General features: G+C 58.3%; 1 protein-coding gene across 7 annotated transcripts in view; it reads right to left on the bottom strand.

The window, feature by feature from the left end:
• Positions 1-20,670, bottom strand: part of WT1 (WT1 transcription factor) — an 87,262-nt gene that overhangs the window by 20,913 nt on the left and 45,679 nt on the right. For 4 of the 7 annotated variants that reach the window (XM_050710747.1, XM_050710748.1, XM_035550142.2 and 1 more), the window contains exons 1-4: positions 13,054-13,444; positions 9,116-9,238; positions 8,917-9,019; positions 3,709-3,786 (exon numbers count right to left, since the gene is read on the bottom strand). In XM_050710747.1, coding sequence (XP_050566704.1) covers positions 3,709-3,786; positions 8,917-9,019; positions 9,116-9,238; positions 13,054-13,444 — 695 coding nt within the window. Of the gene's footprint in view, positions 1-3,078; positions 3,124-3,708; positions 3,787-8,916; positions 9,020-9,115; positions 9,239-13,053; positions 13,445-15,213; positions 15,352-20,670 lie in introns of those variants that run through there. The other 3 variants (XM_050710746.1, XM_035550144.2, XM_050710749.1) reach the window with 3 other exon arrangements.

Below are 20,670 nucleotides of genomic sequence, written 5' to 3'. Positions count from 1 at the left end.
GTAATTTTCCTTCCAGTGAAACTCAGCAAACAGCAAATGTCCATGAAATACGCTGATCATTTAAAATGCAAGCAAAACCAAACAGTAAAAAAAAAAAAAAAAAAAAAAGTTGTCTGGTTATATATATATGTATGATTTCAGGTGACTGTCAGAAATATAACTTTTACTCGAGCAGCTGAAGAGAAAACTATGTAATATTTCTGTTAAGTCTTGCTGTTGGATATGTGGCTATACTTCTTGCCTACCATGCCATATCATTTCCTGCTTGGTATAAATTATTTCCATGTCCCTTTTATATAGAACTCATCAAACTATCAAGGAGGATTTTATAGTCATGAGGCCTACCTCCACAAAAATACTATAAGGGAAGCCATCATTTTCCACATTGTACAAATAAGAAAGCAACACAAAGATATTAAGGACAGAAGCTGAGGGAAAAGGTGTCTGCAAATTTTGGACATCCATTTTGAGATGTCTGGGACCTGAGTTTTCAGCATAATAACCAAAGGACCCATGGCTTTCCTTCAACAGTATAAATCAGGTCTCAGCTTCTCCAAACAAAATACCACAAAATACCATCAGCAAACAGTGCCATTCACTGCCTTAACCATGAAGTTTTCCTTTCAGATTTTGGAAGTTGCCCATTTATGTGACAGCTCCCGCAGCCAAGACAGCCCTCCCTCTTGTCCACCCAAAGCTCAGAACGGGACTGAGAAGTCTCCAGACAAACAGGCAACACATAACCAAAAGAGCAGCTCACAAGGCAGCAAACGTGGGCTGTTCTTCCCTCGTCCGAGGCCCTGACTTCACATATGTTATAAGCACAACCTGAACTCAGTCTTTGGCATTCCAAATCTAAGTGAAACTCTACCACACAGATTCAAAGCGCTCCGACTACACGGTAGCAGCAAGGGGTTGTCATCTTCCCTAGTGACAACACCTTGCAGAAAGAAGCTTATTTTGGACTATGAGACTTCCTTTTAGCTTGCCAGCAAGTAGAAACATCTAGAATTCAACTTTTAGGAACCTACTCCATGTTCTGGACTAGGTTAGCTGCAGCCTTTTCTATCTGCTTCCCCATATACACCTCTCTCCCCTTCACCTGCCAGTCTCTCACACTGCCACACTCTGTCAGAAGACACCACCTCTGCTCACCTTATGTTCCTCTCTCCACCAGACAGTGATGCCCAGACAGGCACTCTGTTCCATAGCTTTTAACGCCCACCTTGTCTGGATGCCCAGGCAATGCCTTCTTCTGTTCCCTAATGCTTACACCTGCTGAAGGCACTCAAAGACTAGAACCCGCAGAAACAAAGAAACTTCTTGCCCTTCTCACAACTCAATAGGAATGATTGTTACTGTCAGCTTTTACCACCTGAAGTATTCATTGCCAAATTTCAAACTTTTAATCGGAATTCTATAGCTAACCAAACAAATATTGGCAAAAATGTGAACAGCTAAAACCAGAATGCTTTCAGAGAAACTGCTAGACAGCTCTAGCACAGAAGCTGTTAACAAACCCTGCCTAAAATAGATGGCAATAGCTTCCCTTCAGTATATCAAACCTATGCTGAACATGAACCCCAAGAACAAGCTACTGAACTGGTGGTTCACTGTCAAGTACGAAGTGTACGACCCCTAAGCTTTAGACAATCATGGAGTTGTCTAACTACTTGCAGAGCTTACCAGTAATGTTTTCTTCCTTATTACAATGCACGCTAAGCCAGGAAGAAGTGCCAGGGAGAACCCAAAGCAAGGAGCTAAACAAGGACTGTCAGCATTGGACAGAATCTGGAAGCTCCACATTTCAACAGAGAGATTGATTCCAAAATTCTTCAATTACAAGATCGAGAAAAACATCTGAAATACTAAACGCCTGGGAATCGCTTATGAACAGTTCATATATTTTAAAGATGTAAATCTTGGGAAGAATACCTTATGTTCATGGCAAGTGAGATTGGAGGTACTGTGTATTGTAACTCTCAGCCAGAAAAGACAGATAACTATTTTGGCTCATATTACCAGTGATGAGGCTATGTCTAGCACTGATTTTCCACAGATTCTACAATCTTGGCCTATACCAAAACTTTCAGCTTTGTTTTACCATAGATCACTCATCTTGATTTCTCTTTTTTTTTTTTCCCCTTTCAAGCATCCTAGGTCACATACTTTACACTGCTAACAGTCTGACTCCTGGACAAGTAAAAAGCCATTTATTTTGTTCAGTACTCCTTTAATATTTCTATTGTGTCTTTTTTTTCACTGAGTTCCCCAAAGAATAACCTCTTCCTTGCTTTAATAACTTGGACCTCAGTCAAGGTTGATGTGTTTCTCCATTTTGCAGGATATTTTCTTCAGAAGAGACAAAACAGTGTCTAATATTGCAATGACTGATCTTTAAAGGGTACAGATTAAAAAGGAAATCACAAACACTTATGGAAAAAAAAAGTAGGAAATAACCTTTAAAAAGAAAGAGTCAGCAGCAAAGACACAGAACTGTACACAACTGTAGGATTTGGGGATCTTCTTAACCGCAAGGGATCTCCTTGACAGATCTCCTCGGACTCAACATAGTAGGGCCATTCCAAGATAGTTTACTATGCTACCATCTGACCTTCAAACATCATTTGTGAATGAGGTAGAAGCAGATCCATTTTTTTCCTTCATCACACTACAGCATTGAACAATATGGACAATGTCCATATTGAATGAGGTTTCCACTGGTAAGGATGGCTATGTGAAAGTGTAGATCTGTGTGGGCTTTTCTAGATTTCTCCTGTTGTTCACTCAAGTGTGTTAACACATGCTTAGGCACCGAGAACATCTCAAAGCGGGCTGGTGACACCTACCTTCGGTAGGGGCGTTTTCATAACCAACCATCCGCTCAGAGCAGAGCAGGCCATCTTTGGCTTTCTTTTGACTCGGACCGAAAGGCGGCTCTTCTGCTCACGGCACCAGTCGGAGATGGGGCGAGGGGAACTTACGGCCGCGCACCACCCCAGCAGGTCCCACTCCGTCTGATGCTCGCCGGGGGACACCGGGCCACGGGAGGACCTCGGCTGCCGCCCGTCGCAGCGCCGGCCCCGGGGGCTGCGCACCGCGCTGCTCGCTCCTTGTGCTTCGCTGCCCGCCCGGTGGCCGCCACCCCGGCGCGGCCCCGCGGCGCCTCGGGGCCTTCCTGCCCGCCCAGCGGCAGGAAGCCCCGCGGGGGAGGCGGGCCGGAGCCTCTTCCCGGCAGGTGGGAGGGCGACAATGGCCGGGAGGAAGGAAGCCGGGAGGCGGCCGGGCCGGGACACAGGACGCAGGGCCCGGCGACGGGCGGGAAAGGGAAGAGGGGTGGCAGCGAGGGGCGACGGCTCGCGCAGGGGCGGCCCGGCCGAGCGCTGGGGAGCGGCACCGGGCTCTGCGCGGCGGCCGGGGCCGGGCTCGGGGCCGGGGCCGGGGGGCGGCTGTGTCGGGCCGGGGCCGGCCGGAGCGAGGGGCTTGGGCCGCCTCAACGCCTGCCGCCCGGCTTGGCCCAGCCGCAGCTTCGCGCTCCCGGCTCCGTGGCACGAGCCTATGGGGGCACGGGCGGCTGATGAGCGCTGCCAGCCCGGCCAGTAGTTTTTCGTGGTAGTGGCCGGATGCACGTCGTGAAACGCAACGCGAGGTTCACTGGTTAGTGCAGCTACAGCGGGTAACAGGTCAGAGAAAAAGAAAGCGCCTTACCCCTTCAGTGTGGATCCCAAGTTCATTTGATTCCATGTCATGCATTCAAGCTGTGAGGTCATTTGGTATAAATTGTCACTGTTACGAAAATAGCTAGAATTAGAACTACATCGTTGTGATCAATTGAAAACCAATACGTCAAAATAGCAACATTTTGTCAACGTTTTTCAATTTTAAAACAGCACAAAGTTAATTTATCTTACTGAATTCATTTTATCGATGTAGTCATTCAAGAGAAGAGACAATAGAAGAGAGAAGAGAAGAGAAGAGAAGAGAAGAGAAGAGAAGAGAAGAGAAGAGAAGAGAAGAGAAGAGAAGAGAAGAGAAGAGAAGAAGCCCGTGAAAAGTCTCTTTTAATCTGCAAGACTGCAAATGTGTAAAGATCCGTAAAGTTTTCCTTACAGGAAAGTCACATCCGATATTGGCACTTTGAAATCAATGAAACGAATACAGGCAGACCTGTGGGCTAACAAAGCAGATTATTTGTTTAAAAAAGGCAAATCTGTTAACTGCTTTAACCGGGAGTGGGAAGGATCACGTGGTTAATGGACTGAAACAGCTATCGTGGCTCCTGATGGATGGGACTACATAGAGGGGCTTGACAAGCCGAAGAAAAATGGAGTGGCTGAGCGATAAACTAACCCCACGACGGGAACGCGCCGGGCTTTCTCCCCGCTCGGTGCCGCGGGCTGGGAACGCGCGGGGCCGCGGCACACGCGGGTGCTGCAGAGAGCGCGGCCCGGGGGCGGCGGAGGCCGGGCGGCCCGGCTCGGCGGGCTCGGGAAGGAGCGGCCCCCCCGGGGGCAGGCGGCCGGGGCCGCCCCGGCCTCGCAAACGGGCGCCGTGATGGATGCCCGACAAACGCACGTCTGCTGTGATGGATCGCACCTAAATCCGCGGGGCTTGGGAAGTGAGCTGATATCGTTCTTACTGCGGAGTTGTTCTTTTTTTTTTTCTTCTTTTTTTTTTTTTCCCGCATGGCAGGTAGAAGCGACCTACAAAAGTCAGATTCCAGTGGGAAGCTTTTGCATATAAAAACAAATTAAGTGACTTCAATCTCGAAGTATGTGTAATATCATTTGTCAGTATCACTGGACACTATTATTCATTAGTGTGTCTGCACTGCTATTATGCTACTACAATGTCCTGCATATCAGCTCAGGAATTGTTAAACTCTCCTGCAGTTTCCCCATTTGCAATAGCAGCTCGTGCTGGTCTGTGCCAACTACGTTTTGCAATTCCACGAATTCTTCCTGTAATGCTGCTGTAATTAATTCCTCCAGGACCCTGATTTTTATTAGAAGTGCCCGCCCGATGCATTTACAGCAGGAGATTTCCCTTTAACTTTCTTTCTCTTGACAGTTCATTTATAAGAGCCTCCCCCACAATATCCACTTTTTCCCCTCCTTTGCTTTTTCATAAAGCAATACACTTATTCATCTTGTCACTAGCTAGCAGCCACTGTACTGCATGCGGCGGTTGGGTGACAGCGCCCCGAACAAGCCGCTCGGAGACCGGCGCAGCTGCCGAGCGGGGCGAAGCCCCAGCCCGCTGCCCACACCTCCGCCCTCAGAGCCCCCTCCTGCCCTCGCCACCCTACAGCCGCGCTTCGTCCCTCGCTTGGCACCTCCGCCATCAGCTCGGCGCTCCGCAGGGAGCCGCGTCGGGCTCCGCGCAAACCAGGCGGGCAGAGGGCGAGCGGAACCGCGCTCTGCCCTGCCGCTGGGGCGGCCCCGGGTCGTGGCCCCGGGACGTGGCCCCTGCCCCGCGCTGCGGGCAGAGGGGTCGGGGCGGGGGGGCGCGGCTCCCACCGCAGCCCGGCGGGGTGAGGATCCGCTGTCCCGGAGCGATCGCACCCCCAGAAGCCCGGCGTTGGCCGCGGGTCGCCCGGGGGCCGCCGGGCACCGAGGAAGAAAGGATCGGGTGTCTCGCGTCTGACGCGTGACGGAGAGCAGGACACGGGCAGCTCCATCTGCGCGGTTTGGTATTGACAGCCCCACAAGATGATCTCACGGAGCTAACAGCCCCGCTCAGCATCTCGGCTTTGAATGAGGCTTGAGTTATGAGAAGGAAAGCGGGGTCTCTGGGGATGTGCCTGCGTTGGTTCCAATCTGAACCGCCGGCCCTCCAAATGGCCGCAGAGAAGACACTAAAAATAACTTATTTTCATTACGGAGATGCTTTTAAAGAGAAACGAGAGGAAGGGGGGGGGAACGTTTCTACAAGGGGGATTAATGTAAGTTGGAGTGGAATAAAAGGAAGTCAAAGCTGAGCAAAAAGGGAACTTAAAAGGAAACCAGTAGTAGATCATATAGAGTTTGTTTTGGCCTGCATCGCAGTATTACCGAGTTCTTGACCTCTGCGCAGAAAGAGCTATAATCTGAACCGAGACTCCTCCACTTTTAAAGTCTTTGTAAGTGTGACTCACAGTAAATTTTCAGCATCGGGCATGTTTACTACATTAAACAGCGCGAGGTAGAAAAGTTCACATCCTCGCCGTGACGCACCGGCCAGCGCCGGCCACCCGAGGCCCGCCGGCCAGCGGGGTACGCCTGCAGCCGGCCCCGGCCCCGGCCCCTGCCCCTGCTCCTGCCCCAGCGCTCCCTGGCAGCGGGGCGGGCTGCGCAGCAAGCGGCGAGCAAGAGCTGCCGGGGCGAGATTGCTGAGATGCTTTCGCTTCCAGCCCGAGAATTACGATCTCTCGGCTAGCGCGTCAAGCTCTCGCCTCCCTGCGTGTTTTGCCTTGGTGCGGGAGACGCGGGAAAGGTCTCCAGGCGGAGCGGCAGGCCCTGCCTTCGGGGACGGCACACCAGGACCCGACAGCGCGCCCCGAGGCCCGCGGCCCCTTGCCCAGGGAGGGGGAAGCCGAGAGCGGCTCCGGGCGGTGCCTTGGGGCCGCCGCCCCTGGCGGGGGGCGCGCTGGGGGCACTGCAGGCTCGGCCTGTAAAGGCTGTAAAGCGAGGGCAGAGCGCGCCTGGGCTGCGAAAGCAAAACGGAGCTTCGCCAAGGGACACGGAATAAACATGGCCTTAAAAACAAGTACAGAGATTCCGCCAAATCGGTTTTCGACAGAAAGAGCGCGGCTGGTTTTCAGGCCGCTGGGAACGTGGCTGATGTCTCGCAGGGTAACCGGCCGTCCCTTTTCCTTGACAACTCTTCCTAGGAAGAACAGTCGTGCGGTGGGAAAATCGCTTTTCCCCGGGCTTCCCCCCCAGAACACGTGGAGGTGGGGACGAGGGTCCCCGAGCTCCCCCACCTGTTCAGGCTGAGCTGCCGGAGCGGGCCTTGTACTGCAGGGGCTCTCCCTCCACCTGGAGCAAGTTCTGCCGATTTACACACCCCACGCACATCAGTATTAGCTCCAGGGAGGTTTACGGGCTTAATCCGCATCCTACCGAGGCAAGCAGGAAACCTGCCGGGGAGCAGAGTCGGATGGAGGCCGAGGCCGGGACGAGATGGGCCCCGCGGCAGGCGGGTTGGGGCCGTGCCGTGCCGTGCCCAGCCGCGCTCGGTGCCCGTCCTGACGCCCTCCTGCGCGGAGGCAAGGCTGGAAGCACGGATCCCACTGGGATCGCGCCTCCCAGCATCGGGCTCGCTCCCCTACGTGCGAAAATGACCGCTCCGGGGGATGAGCGGGAGAAGTACCCGCCGGGCCGGGCTTTCCACACCCCTTCGCCAGAACCGAAGCTGCCCGCTGGGGAAACGAAGGAGAGGCCGGGAGAGGCTTGGCGCTGGCTCCCCGTGAGGGTCCCGCTCTCGGGAGGAGCTGCGGCCTTCTTTTACACCTCGCCTCCCTGGGAGCCGGTGCCAAGGCGCGGAGCGGGGCCCGGCGGGGCCCGGCCCGCTCCCGGAGCGGCGGCTCGGAGCTGCCCGCCCGACGCCTCCCCACAAATCATATTTATAGATTTCCCTGCGAGGCGAGCAATCTCTGCCACTTCGGTGCAGGAGTTCTCCCCGCCAATTATTCCGCAGGCTAATCTCTCTGGATAGGCTTCTTTCCTTCCTTCATTACCTCATTCCCTCCTTCCCTTGACGTCAACTCATGTTCATTAGAGAAGTGGCTTCTGGAAGTGACAGAATTTTGTTGTCCCGCGTCCAGTGTTGATTAATCAGAGATGATATGACCGGCCTCTAAGAGGAGCCGCTCGCGGCTTCCTTCGCAGAGGCATATTGTTTTGTGTGCTAGAGTTACTTAGCAACTCGAAGATACGGGACTGGCTCCAAGTTCACAAAAAGTTGAAGAATAAATTTTGGGGAACTTCCCTGCTCACTAAACACGTTGTAAAACTGCGAGAGGCGCGCCCAGCCCCCACGCCAGAGGGAAGAAAATGGGAAACCGCTGTTGCAACGGGCCCTTCTGTTTGTAAGGCCAGATCGCGCTTAGAGCAAAGCTCCAGATACACCTTTCTCCCGGCAAGGAAACCCCATAGTTGTATTGCCCCGTTCTCAGAAAACAACCTCTCTGCAGGCCGGTCCCCTCCACCCCTGGGAGCCACCGGGAGGGCTTCTGGTCTGCGTGCCGAAGCCTCCGGCCTCTCATCCCGTGCTGCCCGCCCGACCCTCGCTGCCGCCCACCGGCGAGCGCTCCCGCGCCCTCCCGGCAATAGAGGGGAGCAGGAGCGGGGGCTCCCGGTTCCGGGCAGGCCGCCACCTTTCCCCAGACGTGGTCCGGCCGCGCCGAGCGCAGGCTGCACCCCGAGGACCGGAGCAGAGGCCGCGGGACGGGGGCGGAGGGGCCGCGGGCACCGCACGGCCTCGGGCAGCGCGGGATGCTCTGCGGCAGGCGCCGGGCAGGGCTCCGCCGGGCTGCCCCGTGCCTCTCCTCTCGGCCCGGGCGGTAGGAAGAGCGCACCGGAGCAAATCCCAAATCCTGGGCGCCAGCGGGCCCTGCGCCAGGCGTGTGCCCGCTGCGGTCGGGCGGCTGGCACCTGCCGAGGAAGAGCGGCTCCCCGGAACGGGGACCCGGCCCCGGAAAGCTCGGCGGGGCCGGGCTGGAGGGACAGCCTCTCCTTTCCTTTTCTTTTTTAACGTGTGCATCTTGTTGGGTTTTTGTTTTGTTTTGTTTTTAGAGAAAGGGAAAACTGAACTTGTTTCCTCGCAGCAAAGAGAAAGCTGCTGGAACGACACGTCAGGGAGAGACCCTGCCCGAGCACCCCGCGCGAATCGAGGGGAAGGCAGGCAGGCAAAGCTCCCTGCTGGCGGCGGTACCTGTTGTAGGGGGTCCGGAGGAGCAGGGCCTGACTGCCCGTGCAGCTGTCCGTGGGGGTGTGACAGCCGTACACCGGGGGAGGCACCGAGTACTGCTGGTCCCCTGCAGAGGAAGCGGGAGAGAGTTAGCCCCGGCCGCGTCCTGCAGTGGGGCAGCCCAGGCTCTGAGCCGGGCCCCAGCAGCGGCGCCTGGAATTACCTAGCGAGGTCTGCTGGCTGATGGGGTCCTCGTGTTTGAATGAGTGGTTTGTAAACTGTGCAGCGTGGTGAGACGGCGTGTGGCCGTAGCTCGGAGTCCCATCGAAAGCCACGGTGCTGTAACCTGCCGGAGAGAGCACAGCGGGGTTAGGGGGGTCACGGGCTGCCCGGCCTGGAGCCCGCCGCCAGCCTCCCGCAGGGCGGCTCCACGCCGGCGTCGAGCAAGAGGCGCCGCCGCGGGCTGCCCCAGCTCCCCGCCCCGCCGCTCCTGCCCCGGTGCTGCTGGGCACGGCGGGGGAAAAGCCGCGGCAAGGGTTATGCCCTTCCTTCGCGCTCCCCAGAACCCGCCCAGGACCGCAACCGGGGGGCTGCGGGCGCAGGGCGGCGCGGTGGGAGCCGGGGGCGCGGGGCAGCCCCGCGGGAGAGGCGGGCCGGGCAGCCCGCTCCCAGGGGCGGACAGTCGGAAGTCTCGTTCGTGTTTAAAGAGAACAGATCGGCTTCGGTAATAAAAAGGATGTTTTCGTTAATTGTTGCTCATATTAAAGAGGAAGATTCCCATCTGCTCTGTGTACTCCTCTGCCGTTTCCAATTTAGAAGTTACCCTTTAATCTCTCTCTCTTTTTTTTAAGAGCAGCTTTCTGAAGAGTCTGCAATAAAGAGGCGGAATGTTACATGCAAAAATAAAACTCCTCCTTTCAGCGAAAATTGCTCTCCAAAATAATAAACAGCCTATTTTGTTTCCTACGCCGAGCAGATTCAGATGGAAAGAGACCACCTCTGCTGACCCCGGGCCGACACGAAATCGTAAATCAGGTGCTTGGACACCAACTTTCATTAATGACTTGGAGCTGGCTAAACAACTTCAGCTAAAAAAGTAATTACAAAGTAATATTATCTCAGAGGCTTCTCGGCTCGTCAGCATTTACCCCGAGAACCGAGCTCCTCCGAGAGCCGCTCTTCCAAAAAAACAAACCAAAACAAAAAGCCCAGCGCGGGCTGGGAACACAACCCAAACCAACCACGAGCGCTCGCTCGCTCGCACGCTCCTCGCTCGCAGCCGACTTCTTGCAGCACGGGCATCCTCTGCAGCCCCGCCTGGGAGCGGCGGGTGGCCGGGGCATGGCTGTGCTAACTGCTACGGGGGTGCTCGGCGCCGTACCCGCCGCAGATCGCTAACCACAGGGGCTTTGCCGAGACACCGAAGTGGGGAGGCAGCAAAGGGAGCCGATTGTGGCTTCTCCGTTTTATTGTCTCTGCAGACAGATCCTGCGACATTACAGGGTTTAATTAACCTGCGGAATTGCGCAGGAGAAATGAAGGGGGCGATGGGGAGGGAAAACCAAACCAAACCAAACCAAAACAAACAACAACAACAAAAAAACAACCTGAAGACTTTGTAACCTTCACCTTTCCGATGATTTTAAGCTGGCCCTAGCACTCCGGGGCCGGGGCAGCAGCGGGCTCACCCTCTCCCGGCCCAGGCTACCACCCATGCCCCTGCCCTAGGAGCGGAGCAGAGCAGAGCAGAGCGCCTTTCGCGGCGATGCGAGCAGCGTTGACAGGCCGGTACCTCACGGACTCCCATCCCACAGCTGTTTCTCGCTCCTTATCTCCTCCCTTAGCCCTCAGGGTAGAGGCTCAACCTTCAACTCCCTTTTCCCCTTTTCCTTCTGTCTTTTTTTTTTTTTTTTTTTTTTTTTTTAACTTTCAGAAAACACTGACACTTTCTACGCTACTTTTGGCCCGACGCAGACTTTTGGTGACCTTCAAAACTCAGCTCGGAGCAGTACGATGTTTTGGCCGCATTTTCCGGTGTTGCCTGACCCAAAGCTTCAGGAATGTGATAAGAAAGTTGAGTTCTGAACCGAGCTGCCGATAGCGAGGTCTCTTTAATTAGGGCGTTATCAGAGCCAGGCCTGATTAAAATGTGCTGAAAATAATTGAAAGTTGTACATCTGTTGGAGAACGGGGCCCGCTGGAGGAATCCAGTTGTTGGAGGAGCCCAGCTGGATGAAAGAGACAGGCGAATGAGAAGAGGAAAATTGGGCAGAGGTTTCAAAGCCTCGGCTCCCTACCCCCACACCCCACCCCAGACTTGGCAGAAGTGTCATCGCAGAGCCAAGGTAACGTCTTTCCCACGGTCGGAAGAACCCGCTAGAAAACCAAGAGTTCAACCTTGAGGAGAGCGAAAGCAAGAACATTTCATCCATCCCCGAAAAAAAAAAAAATTAAAAACAACCAAGGGAAAGAAAAAAAAAAAAAAAGCATACACCCTTTGGCGAATTCCCTCTTTCCGAAGGAGCCGGCCGCATGTCGCTGCAGTAGCGGTGGCCGAGCCCCGGCGCTGCCCCGCGGCGAGCGGAGAGAGGCAGCCGCCCCGCAGCGCCCGCTCCCCGGGACGCGCCTTCCCCCGGGCTCTCGCAGGGCTCCGGAGCACCGGAGCCGGGCCGGGAGGTGCGAGCAGCTCCTTCTGCAGACAGGTACTGCTGCCGGCACGGCTCCGCAGGCACACGCACCTGCGCGGCCGCCGCGCCCGTAACGGGGCGCAACCGCAGGGCGCAGCTCGCTGGCTCGAGCCGGCAGCCGGGAGCCCGCAGCCTGCCGCTGTCCCGAGGAGACTGCGGGCTGGGGGCTGCGGGGGCTGCCCGCACTCGGCCCTGCTCGGGGCAAGGCCGCCGCCAACGCGGGCGCCGTGCTCTTGTGCGTTAAAGGCTCCGCTTCCCTTCGCGGTGGTTAAAAACGGGCCGGCTTTAATCCCCTCGCCCTCCTGGTCACTATTTCTGCGCGGCGATTAAATACCCTCTCGGATACCTGAAATCCTTTCGGATCTCTAAACCAAAACCAGACAGATGCTCCGCGCGACTTCCAGGCCTGCTGGCACCGCCGCATGGCACTCCCGGGACTCGCCGCCCGCCCGGCGCGGCCGAGCCTCCTGCGGGTCCCGGGGATGCAGCGCATCTCTGCCGGCCGGGCTGCGGCCCTGCCGCCCCGCTCCGCTCCGCCTTTTCCGACGCTGCAGCCCCGCAGCTGGGCGACGGCAGGGGCAGGGGTCGGGGGCGGCAGGGCCGGGGCAGCGGGACCGAGCTTCCCCTTCGATGCAGACGTCTCCCCGGGCCGCCCCCGCCGGGCTGCTCGGAGCTCCCACCTGGCCTCGGCCTCCTCTCTCGCCCCCCGCCCGCCAGGGCGCAAGGGGACAGCCCGAAGCGACCGGCTCCCGCCGGGGCCATCCCCCTCGGCTCCGGCCCGCTCCGGAGAGGACCCTGCGACCCCACGCCGGAGGCTCCGAGCCCGCAGCGACCGCTGCGGCCGGGCCTCGCAGCCCCGCCGCTTCCTCCCGGCCGTCCCCGAGCCAAGGGGCAGCGGCGGCCCCACGGCCCCGGGCCGGGCAGTGCGGGGCCGGAGCTCCACGACACGCAGCTCTGGGGCCGGCGGGAGCAGCGGGAACCACGGCCCGAAGCTCTGCGGGCTCTGCCTCCCTCGGCGCGGTAGCACCAGCAGCACGGAGAAGGAAGGGCCGGTGGCCGATAAGCCCCGTCCCTCCTGCGGGGCTGCCCCGAGCCGGCCCCGCAGCCCACGCGAGTTTGGCAGCAGGGTGGCAGAGCGGGGTGCGCGGCACCGCACAGCTGACCGCCGAGATGCTGAAAAGAAACCAAAAGCCGCCCCTGCGTGCGCAGCCCGGCCTGGGGAGGGTTCGGCGCTCCCGAGGTCAATTCGGCAAGAGGCGGACGAACGGCCGAGGGCGTGCGGGGAAGCGGATCGGGGCTCCCGCGGCTCCCCGGGGCGAGGCTGCCGCCGTGCCGGGCGGGGAGGTGGCGGGCAGGGCCGGTTCGCCCGACCCCGGCCGGCCGCCGCGGGCCCGCTGTTTGCATCCAGCGAGGCTACGCGAGTGCCCCCGGGGACGGCCCCCGAGGCCGGGGCGCCCGGCAGCGCTGCCCTTACCCTGGTTGCGGATGGCTTGCTGGCTCTCCAAGCAGTTGGGCAGGTAGGGCCCGTTGGGGAACATCCTAGCCTGGCTGGAGGGCGGCTGGCTGGGCGGCGGGGCGCCGAAGGGCCCGTAGCGGCAAGCCCCGGCCGTGCCCGTGAACTGGCCGGAGAAGTGGACGGTGAAAGCGCTCAGGTACTGCTCCTCGTGCGGGTCCGACCCGTTCCAGCTCGGCTCCTGCTTGATGAAGGAGTGCGGCCCCAGCGAGCCGTAGGAGGCCCCCGGGGGGAAGTCCAGGACGGGAGCCCACTGCGCCGCGCTGCTCACCGGCATGGTGCAGTTGCTGTTGCCCGGCAGGGAGGGCACGGAGGGCAGCAGCGCGTTGAGGTCTCGGACGTCGGACCCCATCTGCTCGCAGACCTTCTGCCTGCCGCCGGGCAGCCAGTCTCCCGCCGGGCCGCACTTGTTCCAGGACACCTGGCCCCTGCCTGCCAAGCCGGAGGCCGGCTCCGGCTGCAGGCACCAGGCCGGCGAGCTCAGCCCTTTGGGGGAGGTTTGCTCCGCGACGCAGCTCCCCGGGTCCAGCCCTGCGGGAGCCGGCAGCAGCGACAGGGCGAGGTTGTTCTCCAGGATCGCCTCCGGGGTCGCGCCGGCTCGCAGCGCAGGGCGGTCGGCGTGCGTGCGTGGCTGTGTGTCCGCCCGGCTGTGTGTCCGTCCGTCCGTCCGTCCGTCCGTCCGTCCGTGCGCGTGCTGGGGGGGCACAGCCGCCTCGCACGCCTCACCTCGGATGCCTGCTCGCCCTCAACTTTGCAAAGCTCAAATAGAGGCGCTTGCCGGGGAGGAGGAGTCAGCCACGCCGATCCTCCATTCACACAACCTCCGCCGAGGGGCTGCCCACAGCCCGCTCTGCTGCACCGAGCCAGGCCAGGCACGGGGGGGAGGGGGCCGCGCGAGCTGGGGACGGAGGGGGAGAGGTTACCGGGGGAGAATATATCTCCCCTACACATCACTCCCACCCTTCCTCTGGTGCAAGCGCCACTAAATCTCACCCTAACATCCCTTCGCTTTAGGAGACTTGGCGAGACTGTTAGAGGGATCCAGGTGGCCAGTAAGTACGTGCTGGACGACTTCCCCTGCCAGCTCTGTTCGTGGCCCGGGGGACTCCCGAGGGCGGCGGGGTCGCGGGCCCCGGGGACCGCGTGGAGAAGCCGCCGCCCTTGCAGGATCGAGGGGAAGTGACCCAGCCCGGGCCGGGCGGACCCAGCGAGGGGAAAGTGTCTTTCCAGGTGCCTCTCCCCCTGGGGGAGGAATCCGCGCCTCCCCGAGCTGCTGCGGGCTGTCCGCCCGGCCCCGCTCCACAACACGCTCCGCCGCTCCCGCTCGCTGAGCGGCCCCGGGCTGGGGGGCCCCGGCCTGGCCCCTCCAAGCTGCCCTGCGAGAGAGGGAAGGGAGCGGCTGGCCAGGTGTGTGTGTGTGTGTGGGGGGGGGGGGTCGCAGCGCCATAAGTAACGTGCTTTTGGGGGATTCACCTGGCACTGCTCCCGGGAAGATCCGGACTCTCCCTTCGCTCCCCAGCCTCCTGGACAGCAGCTCCACAGCACGCATCCCGGCCGCGGTGCTGGGAGAGCCCCCGACGGCACCTTATCCATCAACCCCCAGGCGGCACGGCAGGTTTTGGGACGGCCCCGGCAGCCGGGGGGCCCACGATCGTTCCCCCCACCCCGAGCGGCTGCCGAGGCAGGCAGCCCCCGCGGGACGCCGCTGTGCCCGCCGCGGCCGGGCGCGTCCCGGTACCCGGGGCAGACGCGAGCCCGCCGCCGCCCCCGCGGGAGCCGCTCTCACCAAACGTGGGACGAGGGATCCTGCCCTCCTCCTTCCTTCGAAACCACTAGTTAATAATCAGCCGCGCTGGGGGAAGGATTAGCTCCTACGAGCACGCGTGGGGCAGCTCCTCGGGGCTGCATTTCGATGCAGCGCGCTCGCAAACCGGAGCGTGCGGAGGAGGAGCGGCAGCACCGCGCCCCGGGCCGTGCCGCTCCCGTCGCTGCCCGCTGCGGGGCACGAGGATCGCCCAGCGCCCAGCCAGCGGCACGCAGCCCCCACCCCCGGACCCCAAATGTCCCTGCAGCGACTCCAGGGGGAGGCTGAAGCTTAACCCCGAGGCGGGGAGCCTTTACCTGCCGCTGCACGGATCGACCCCGATGTCTTCCCGGTGGCAATTTACGCCGCGACCTTCCCTTTCCCCCGCGGCACTAAAGGTTGTCACAGAGCATCGCCGACCTTGAAGCGACGTCTTAAAATTCAGACGGTAAATGCTGCAACAGAATAAATTAAAACGGCCCGTTATTAGAGGAACCAAGTGTAATTTCATTTTCTCTTTAAACTTCTTAACCAAAACCGTCGGGTTTTGTTATGGGTGAAACGGTTTTAATTTTCACAAACCGTCCTCAGACAAATTGCTTTTAAATCACCTGTTTTGATGTGTTAATAAACCTTGTTGTTACAGGAATTCGCTTGTAGTATAACAGCGAAAGATTTGGAGATTATCTGTGCCAATATTAAAGATCGTCTAAGTTTACAGGCTCCGCTGCTTTTTACGAGTACACACACAACTAAAACAACCTCGGAAGGGGGTCGGTAGCTGCACCCCACACGTAGGGCGGGCAGTGCGCTCCCCTTCGCTCGACCTGCTGCCTCCGTGTCTGTTCTGCCCTCCCCGTGCCCCCGGTCCCCTGGCCCCGCACCCAAGGGCTCCCCCGGGGGACCGGGGAAAGGTGCAGAATCGGCATCCCGTTAACCGCCGGCTCTAAAATCGACAAAGTACATACATATACACACACATACATACATACAAGGCTTTGGTCAATCTAAGCAGAGTATTTTATTTCACGTGAAAACTAGACTTAGCACAAACAGAAAGTCCTTCCCGCAGCAGAACATTTTTCTAGCTAGCGCGCTTTTCTCTTTTCTTGAAATAACCTGGCTTGCTAAATCTCCCGGGAAGGGAAGGAACAACGTTTTCTTGATCGCTTAGGACTGCGTTCTTCCACCTAGAAAGAAGAGCAGCCGAAGTCCTTCCACACCGTCGCCTCTCTCTCATTCCCCAGCGGATACAACCAAGCGCTGAAACAAAAAGCGCCCCTGGCCATCAGCGCATCCTCCCTCCCCGCGGCTCCCGGCAGAGCCCGAGGCGATAGCGGGGGAAGCAGGGCACGGCCGGGGGGCTCGGGGTCGCCAGCTCGGCCGGGTACAGCGCCGGACACCGGCACCTGCCTCCCGCAGGGGCACAGCAGCCTGCCGAGGCACGGAGCGGCCCGGCACGGAACGGGCGAGCACGCCCCGGAGATGCGCCGGGCCAGCCTCGGCGGAGCGGAGCGGAGCAGCCCGAGAAGGGAACACGGACCCTCCTACCCCGCGCCGGGCGGGAGGCTTTAGGCAAACAGCCGGAGCCGCTTCCCGCAGCCAGTTCCTTGCATCCCGCATCTGGGAGGGATAACGCCTCCCGCTCCATTGCAGAGAAGGGGCACTTTTCCAGCCGGAGCCACTCACCGGCGGCCCATGCCAGGAGCGCTGGCGGCGGCAGGTCCCGGGGGCAGCCGGTCCCCTCCGAGACGCCCCGGCAGGCCGGGGGACATCGCCCGTGTCCTCCCGGAGGCGCCGACCCCGATCCCGGTCTCCCTCTGAATCACCCCGCGGCCGGACACCCGGCCGTCCCCATCCCGGCCTCGGTGCCAAAGCCGAAGCACGGAGCGGGGAGAGGGCAGCGCGGGGCAGCAGCGGCTGCTCTGCCGGCTCCCGACCCAGGAGGGCAGGGACTTTGCGCCCTCTCCCCTTCGAACTCGACCCGATCCAAGTCTCTGCCGGGCAGCAATTGGGGTGAATTGTTTGGCACGCTACTCCATAGCTATGGGAATTCCGGACAAACGGTCCATCTTCGACTGTGCTCGAAGGCCAACGCTAAGAAAGCAAACAACAGGTATTTCTTGGGCGAGCATTATTCTGCGGAGAGCCCCACTCGATCCCGGGAAACCCGGGCTGGGGAACCTGCTGGGAGCTGAGCCCCGCTGAAGCAGCTTCCTGCCACGCTAACCGGTTAGCGGGCCGGGAATTCTCACTGCGCTTTGCTGACCTCCATAAACGATCCCCTCGCGGTAAGAAGCTGGAGGAGACTGGTTTAAACAGAGATAAATCCCCAGCGCTTCCAATCCTGTTCCAGCCGCTCTCGGCACACAGGGGGATCTGTCTCCTTTCACTCAGGGAGCCGATCAGAGTTTGATTATTTAAGTGCCAAGAGCAGCAGAAACAAAGCTGCGGACCATCTCCAGGAGCGCCGAGGGGCTGGGGGAGAGAGGCAGGAACCCGGCACCGCGGGCCCGATCCTGCGCCCCTCAGGAGCTCCGGGGGCTGCGGGCACCAGGGGAGCCGGGAGCCGCCGGCCTCCCCCGGCGGGGCGGAGGGGCAGCGGCACTCCGCCCGGCCCCGCTCGCCTCCCCCCGCGGGGCAGCAAGGCGGCTCTGCCGATGCGCGGAGGGAAGGAGCGGAGCGGGGCCAGGCCGGGCCGGGCAGGACAGGGAAGGGGCCGCCCCCGCGCCGCCCGGAGCCGTCTCGCAGCGCCCCCCGCGGGCGGGCGTCCCGCTACGGGCCCCGCCGCCGGTCCGGGTCCTCGGTGCCGCCGTGCGGAGAGCCGGTGCCGGCGGGTGGCCGGGGCTCAGGCCATTATTTTACCGTAAATCTTTGCAGCGCTGGAACTAATTACGGAGGGGATGTGTCTCAATTTGTTCCGCATTAGCGCCCAGCCGGGCCGCGAGCCCCGAGCACGTGCAGTTGATGAGCCGAGCCGAGCCGAGCCGAGCCGGGCCGGGCCGGGCCTGACCCCGCACCTGCGGAGCGCCCCGGCACCGCGCTCGGCTCGGCGGCGGGGAGCGGGGCCCGAGGCTCCCGCGGAGCCGAAGCGGGGAGCGAGCCGCTAGGGGGGAGCCCCGCGGCAGGGACGGGGCCGCCAAGGGTCCCCGCGCCTGCTGCCCGTGCCCAGGCTCCGGCCGGGACAAGTCCGTGGACGGCGGGTACCGCTGGCGCCTTTCAGACGGTTTAAAAGTCGCGGATATCCAAGGGGTGTACTCGTGGAGCTGCTGTTAAATAGCGATTAAGCTACTACATGGAAGTCTTATAGGTACTGGGTACTTAAAAAAGAAAATGAAAAAAAAAAAGCCCCTAGATAATACACTCAGGTCTTTGCATTATCTCTAATAGTTCTGAAGGCATTACAATTATTATTTTTGGAGGGAATAAACAAAAAATACTCCCAAACTTAGCACATTATACAGATGAAGGTGACTGAGATCGAAGGAATTAATTTCTCCCTGGTTGTAGAATGCCGATCCCACTATAAAGGCTTACTTAACTCTAAATGTCGTAATATAGAAGAAAAATCAGAAACAATAGCTGCTATGTGCACAGATCCTAGTAATTCTCAGCCTCCTGGAATACCGGCTTTAAATACAGGTGCACACCTGAAATGTAAAACAGACATTTAAAGATTCAAAAGTGGTGGGAAAGAGCCAAGCTAAGTGAACCTGCTGTGCCCACTCACACGCTGCAGCCTTTCTGGAGCTCACGGCTGAGCGAGGGCTGTTTGTAGCTGACACCGCAAGCAGCCACAGGTCTCCCACCTGCAGGGCGTTACAGAGCGGGTGCAGAACACGATGGCTCCTTACCAGTTTCTCCAGTAGACTTCACGTGAACATGTTTTGCTAACCACTAACCATGCATGCTTTTATGTTTCTTATGTTTCAACATCACTGTTGAACAACTGCACCATAGCAAAGCAAAGTCCAAATCTCACTTTCCTCTTGCAAAGCTCCGTTTTTTGCAGCACCCCTGCACAGAGATACCCTTTCAAACGGCCCTCTTCAGTGGAAAACAAGTGGTGCTCCAGTGAGGCTATTCTGTTTTACTTCAGCTGAGGATCTCAATCCTCTTCACAGGATTTTGTTCTAATCCTACAGACTTCAGAAGAATTCATGTACGTAAGCACCTGACTGAGTGTGCTTTAGGGCAAGAGTGGTTCCGCTGAAATCAGGGCTTAAGGACTTCAGTCCATCAGGGTGTAACACCTTGCACCATGCAGCGGGGAAAGCCAAGCATATCCTCTTTGGATGTCATCCTGTGTCATCCTATGGATGTCCAGTGACTGCAAAAGAGAAGCAGTGAAGATAATGTGCCTGATGCCTAAAGCAGACGAGGAACAAAGGCTCCTGGGTTCTAGTCAATGCTTTCTGCATCCTCTGGAGAAATAGAAGAGGTGATGGCGATTTCACCAGAACACCATGGCCTCTAGCAGTATTTGCGGAGCGCCTTGAGACCTTTAGTAAGCAAAGAAACTCGTACGCTTGCTGCACTACACAGCACAGCTCTGTGCGATCCGCCAGCGATGCGATGTGCAAGGGGGGTGGCAGTACGTGCTGGAGCTGGAGAGCAGCTGCAACACGCTGAGCCCCTGCTCCCAGCCCCGTCAGGGCGGCTCCTTCACAGCTGCTTGCCATGGAGCCAAGGCGCAGCCCTTTAGCTTCGTTCCTAACTGAGCATACCCAGTCCTTCACTTAACCGCAGATATATAATGGTACACCTCTCTTTTCTCTCTCTGGACTGTACGTACTGATATGTCTGGATTGCAGCAATACACACAAAAAGCAAATAAGCTCATTTTTTTCTTATCTGGAAAAAATCTCAGCTGGAAGCAACAGGCAGGAGAAGTGTAGCTCCAACCAAAACAGGAACTTTCCAAGTCCTTTATTTCGAGGCTTCTCATTCAATGTATTTTTTGTTAAGACCAAAGCTTTGCGGCCATTCCCTCCCTTGTGTGTAATACTGCTGCATGTGGTGTCTGGTCTGACTGCAGGGCTGAACGGTCAACTCCATGACTCCAGTGCCTCAGTCCAGGAGAGATCTTCTGCAAGCAGTGACAGAAGGCCTGGTGCTCCCCACAGGACTGAGTACAACCCAACTGGGCTGTGCAGGTGCCTGCACGGTCCTCATCTGCATGTCACTGCAGGACTCGGCTATTTCCATGCTTGTGACCTTCATTATTCAGCAGCAGCCTCTGCTGACCTCACTGGGACCCGGACTGGGACCCGGACTGGGACCCAGACTGGTCTTGCAAAACTCATGCTGAGACTGACGCAGGGACAGTTAGAGACGAACCTTGCAGGGAGAGGTGCAGGACGCAAGGAGAGGAGGGAGGGAGCCCATGTGCTGAACTTGCTTTAGAAGTCCATTTTCTTTTTTTTATGAAACATGGGAGATTCCTTTCCCTTCAGATTTATGGATTTTTGATTCTCCTAAATTCACCTGAGTACTGTTATGACACAGGAACTAAAATCACCAAGAGTGCCATAGCCATCGAGTCACAGACTCTTAAATTGCTCATATCTACGACTTCCTTGTTTTTCCTTCCTATTACACCATAACAGCGTTCGATGAATTACAAATCGGAATTAAGACCTGCTTGAAATACTCTTGAAATATTTAAACCTCTCTTGAAATATTTAACATGTTAGTTGAAAAGAAAGAAACAAAATAAGGCACAAAGAAACCCTGTTAACTTGTTATTTATGATTTTTAAATGAATCAGTGAA

The sequence above is a fragment of the Cygnus atratus genome, chromosome 5 (genome assembly GCF_013377495.2).
Source record: "Cygnus atratus isolate AKBS03 ecotype Queensland, Australia chromosome 5, CAtr_DNAZoo_HiC_assembly, whole genome shotgun sequence".
Taxonomy (NCBI): domain Eukaryota; kingdom Metazoa; phylum Chordata; class Aves; order Anseriformes; family Anatidae; genus Cygnus; species Cygnus atratus.
Note: the sequence above shows the minus strand (reverse complement) of the source record. Positions and strands in the feature narration are given on the sequence as shown.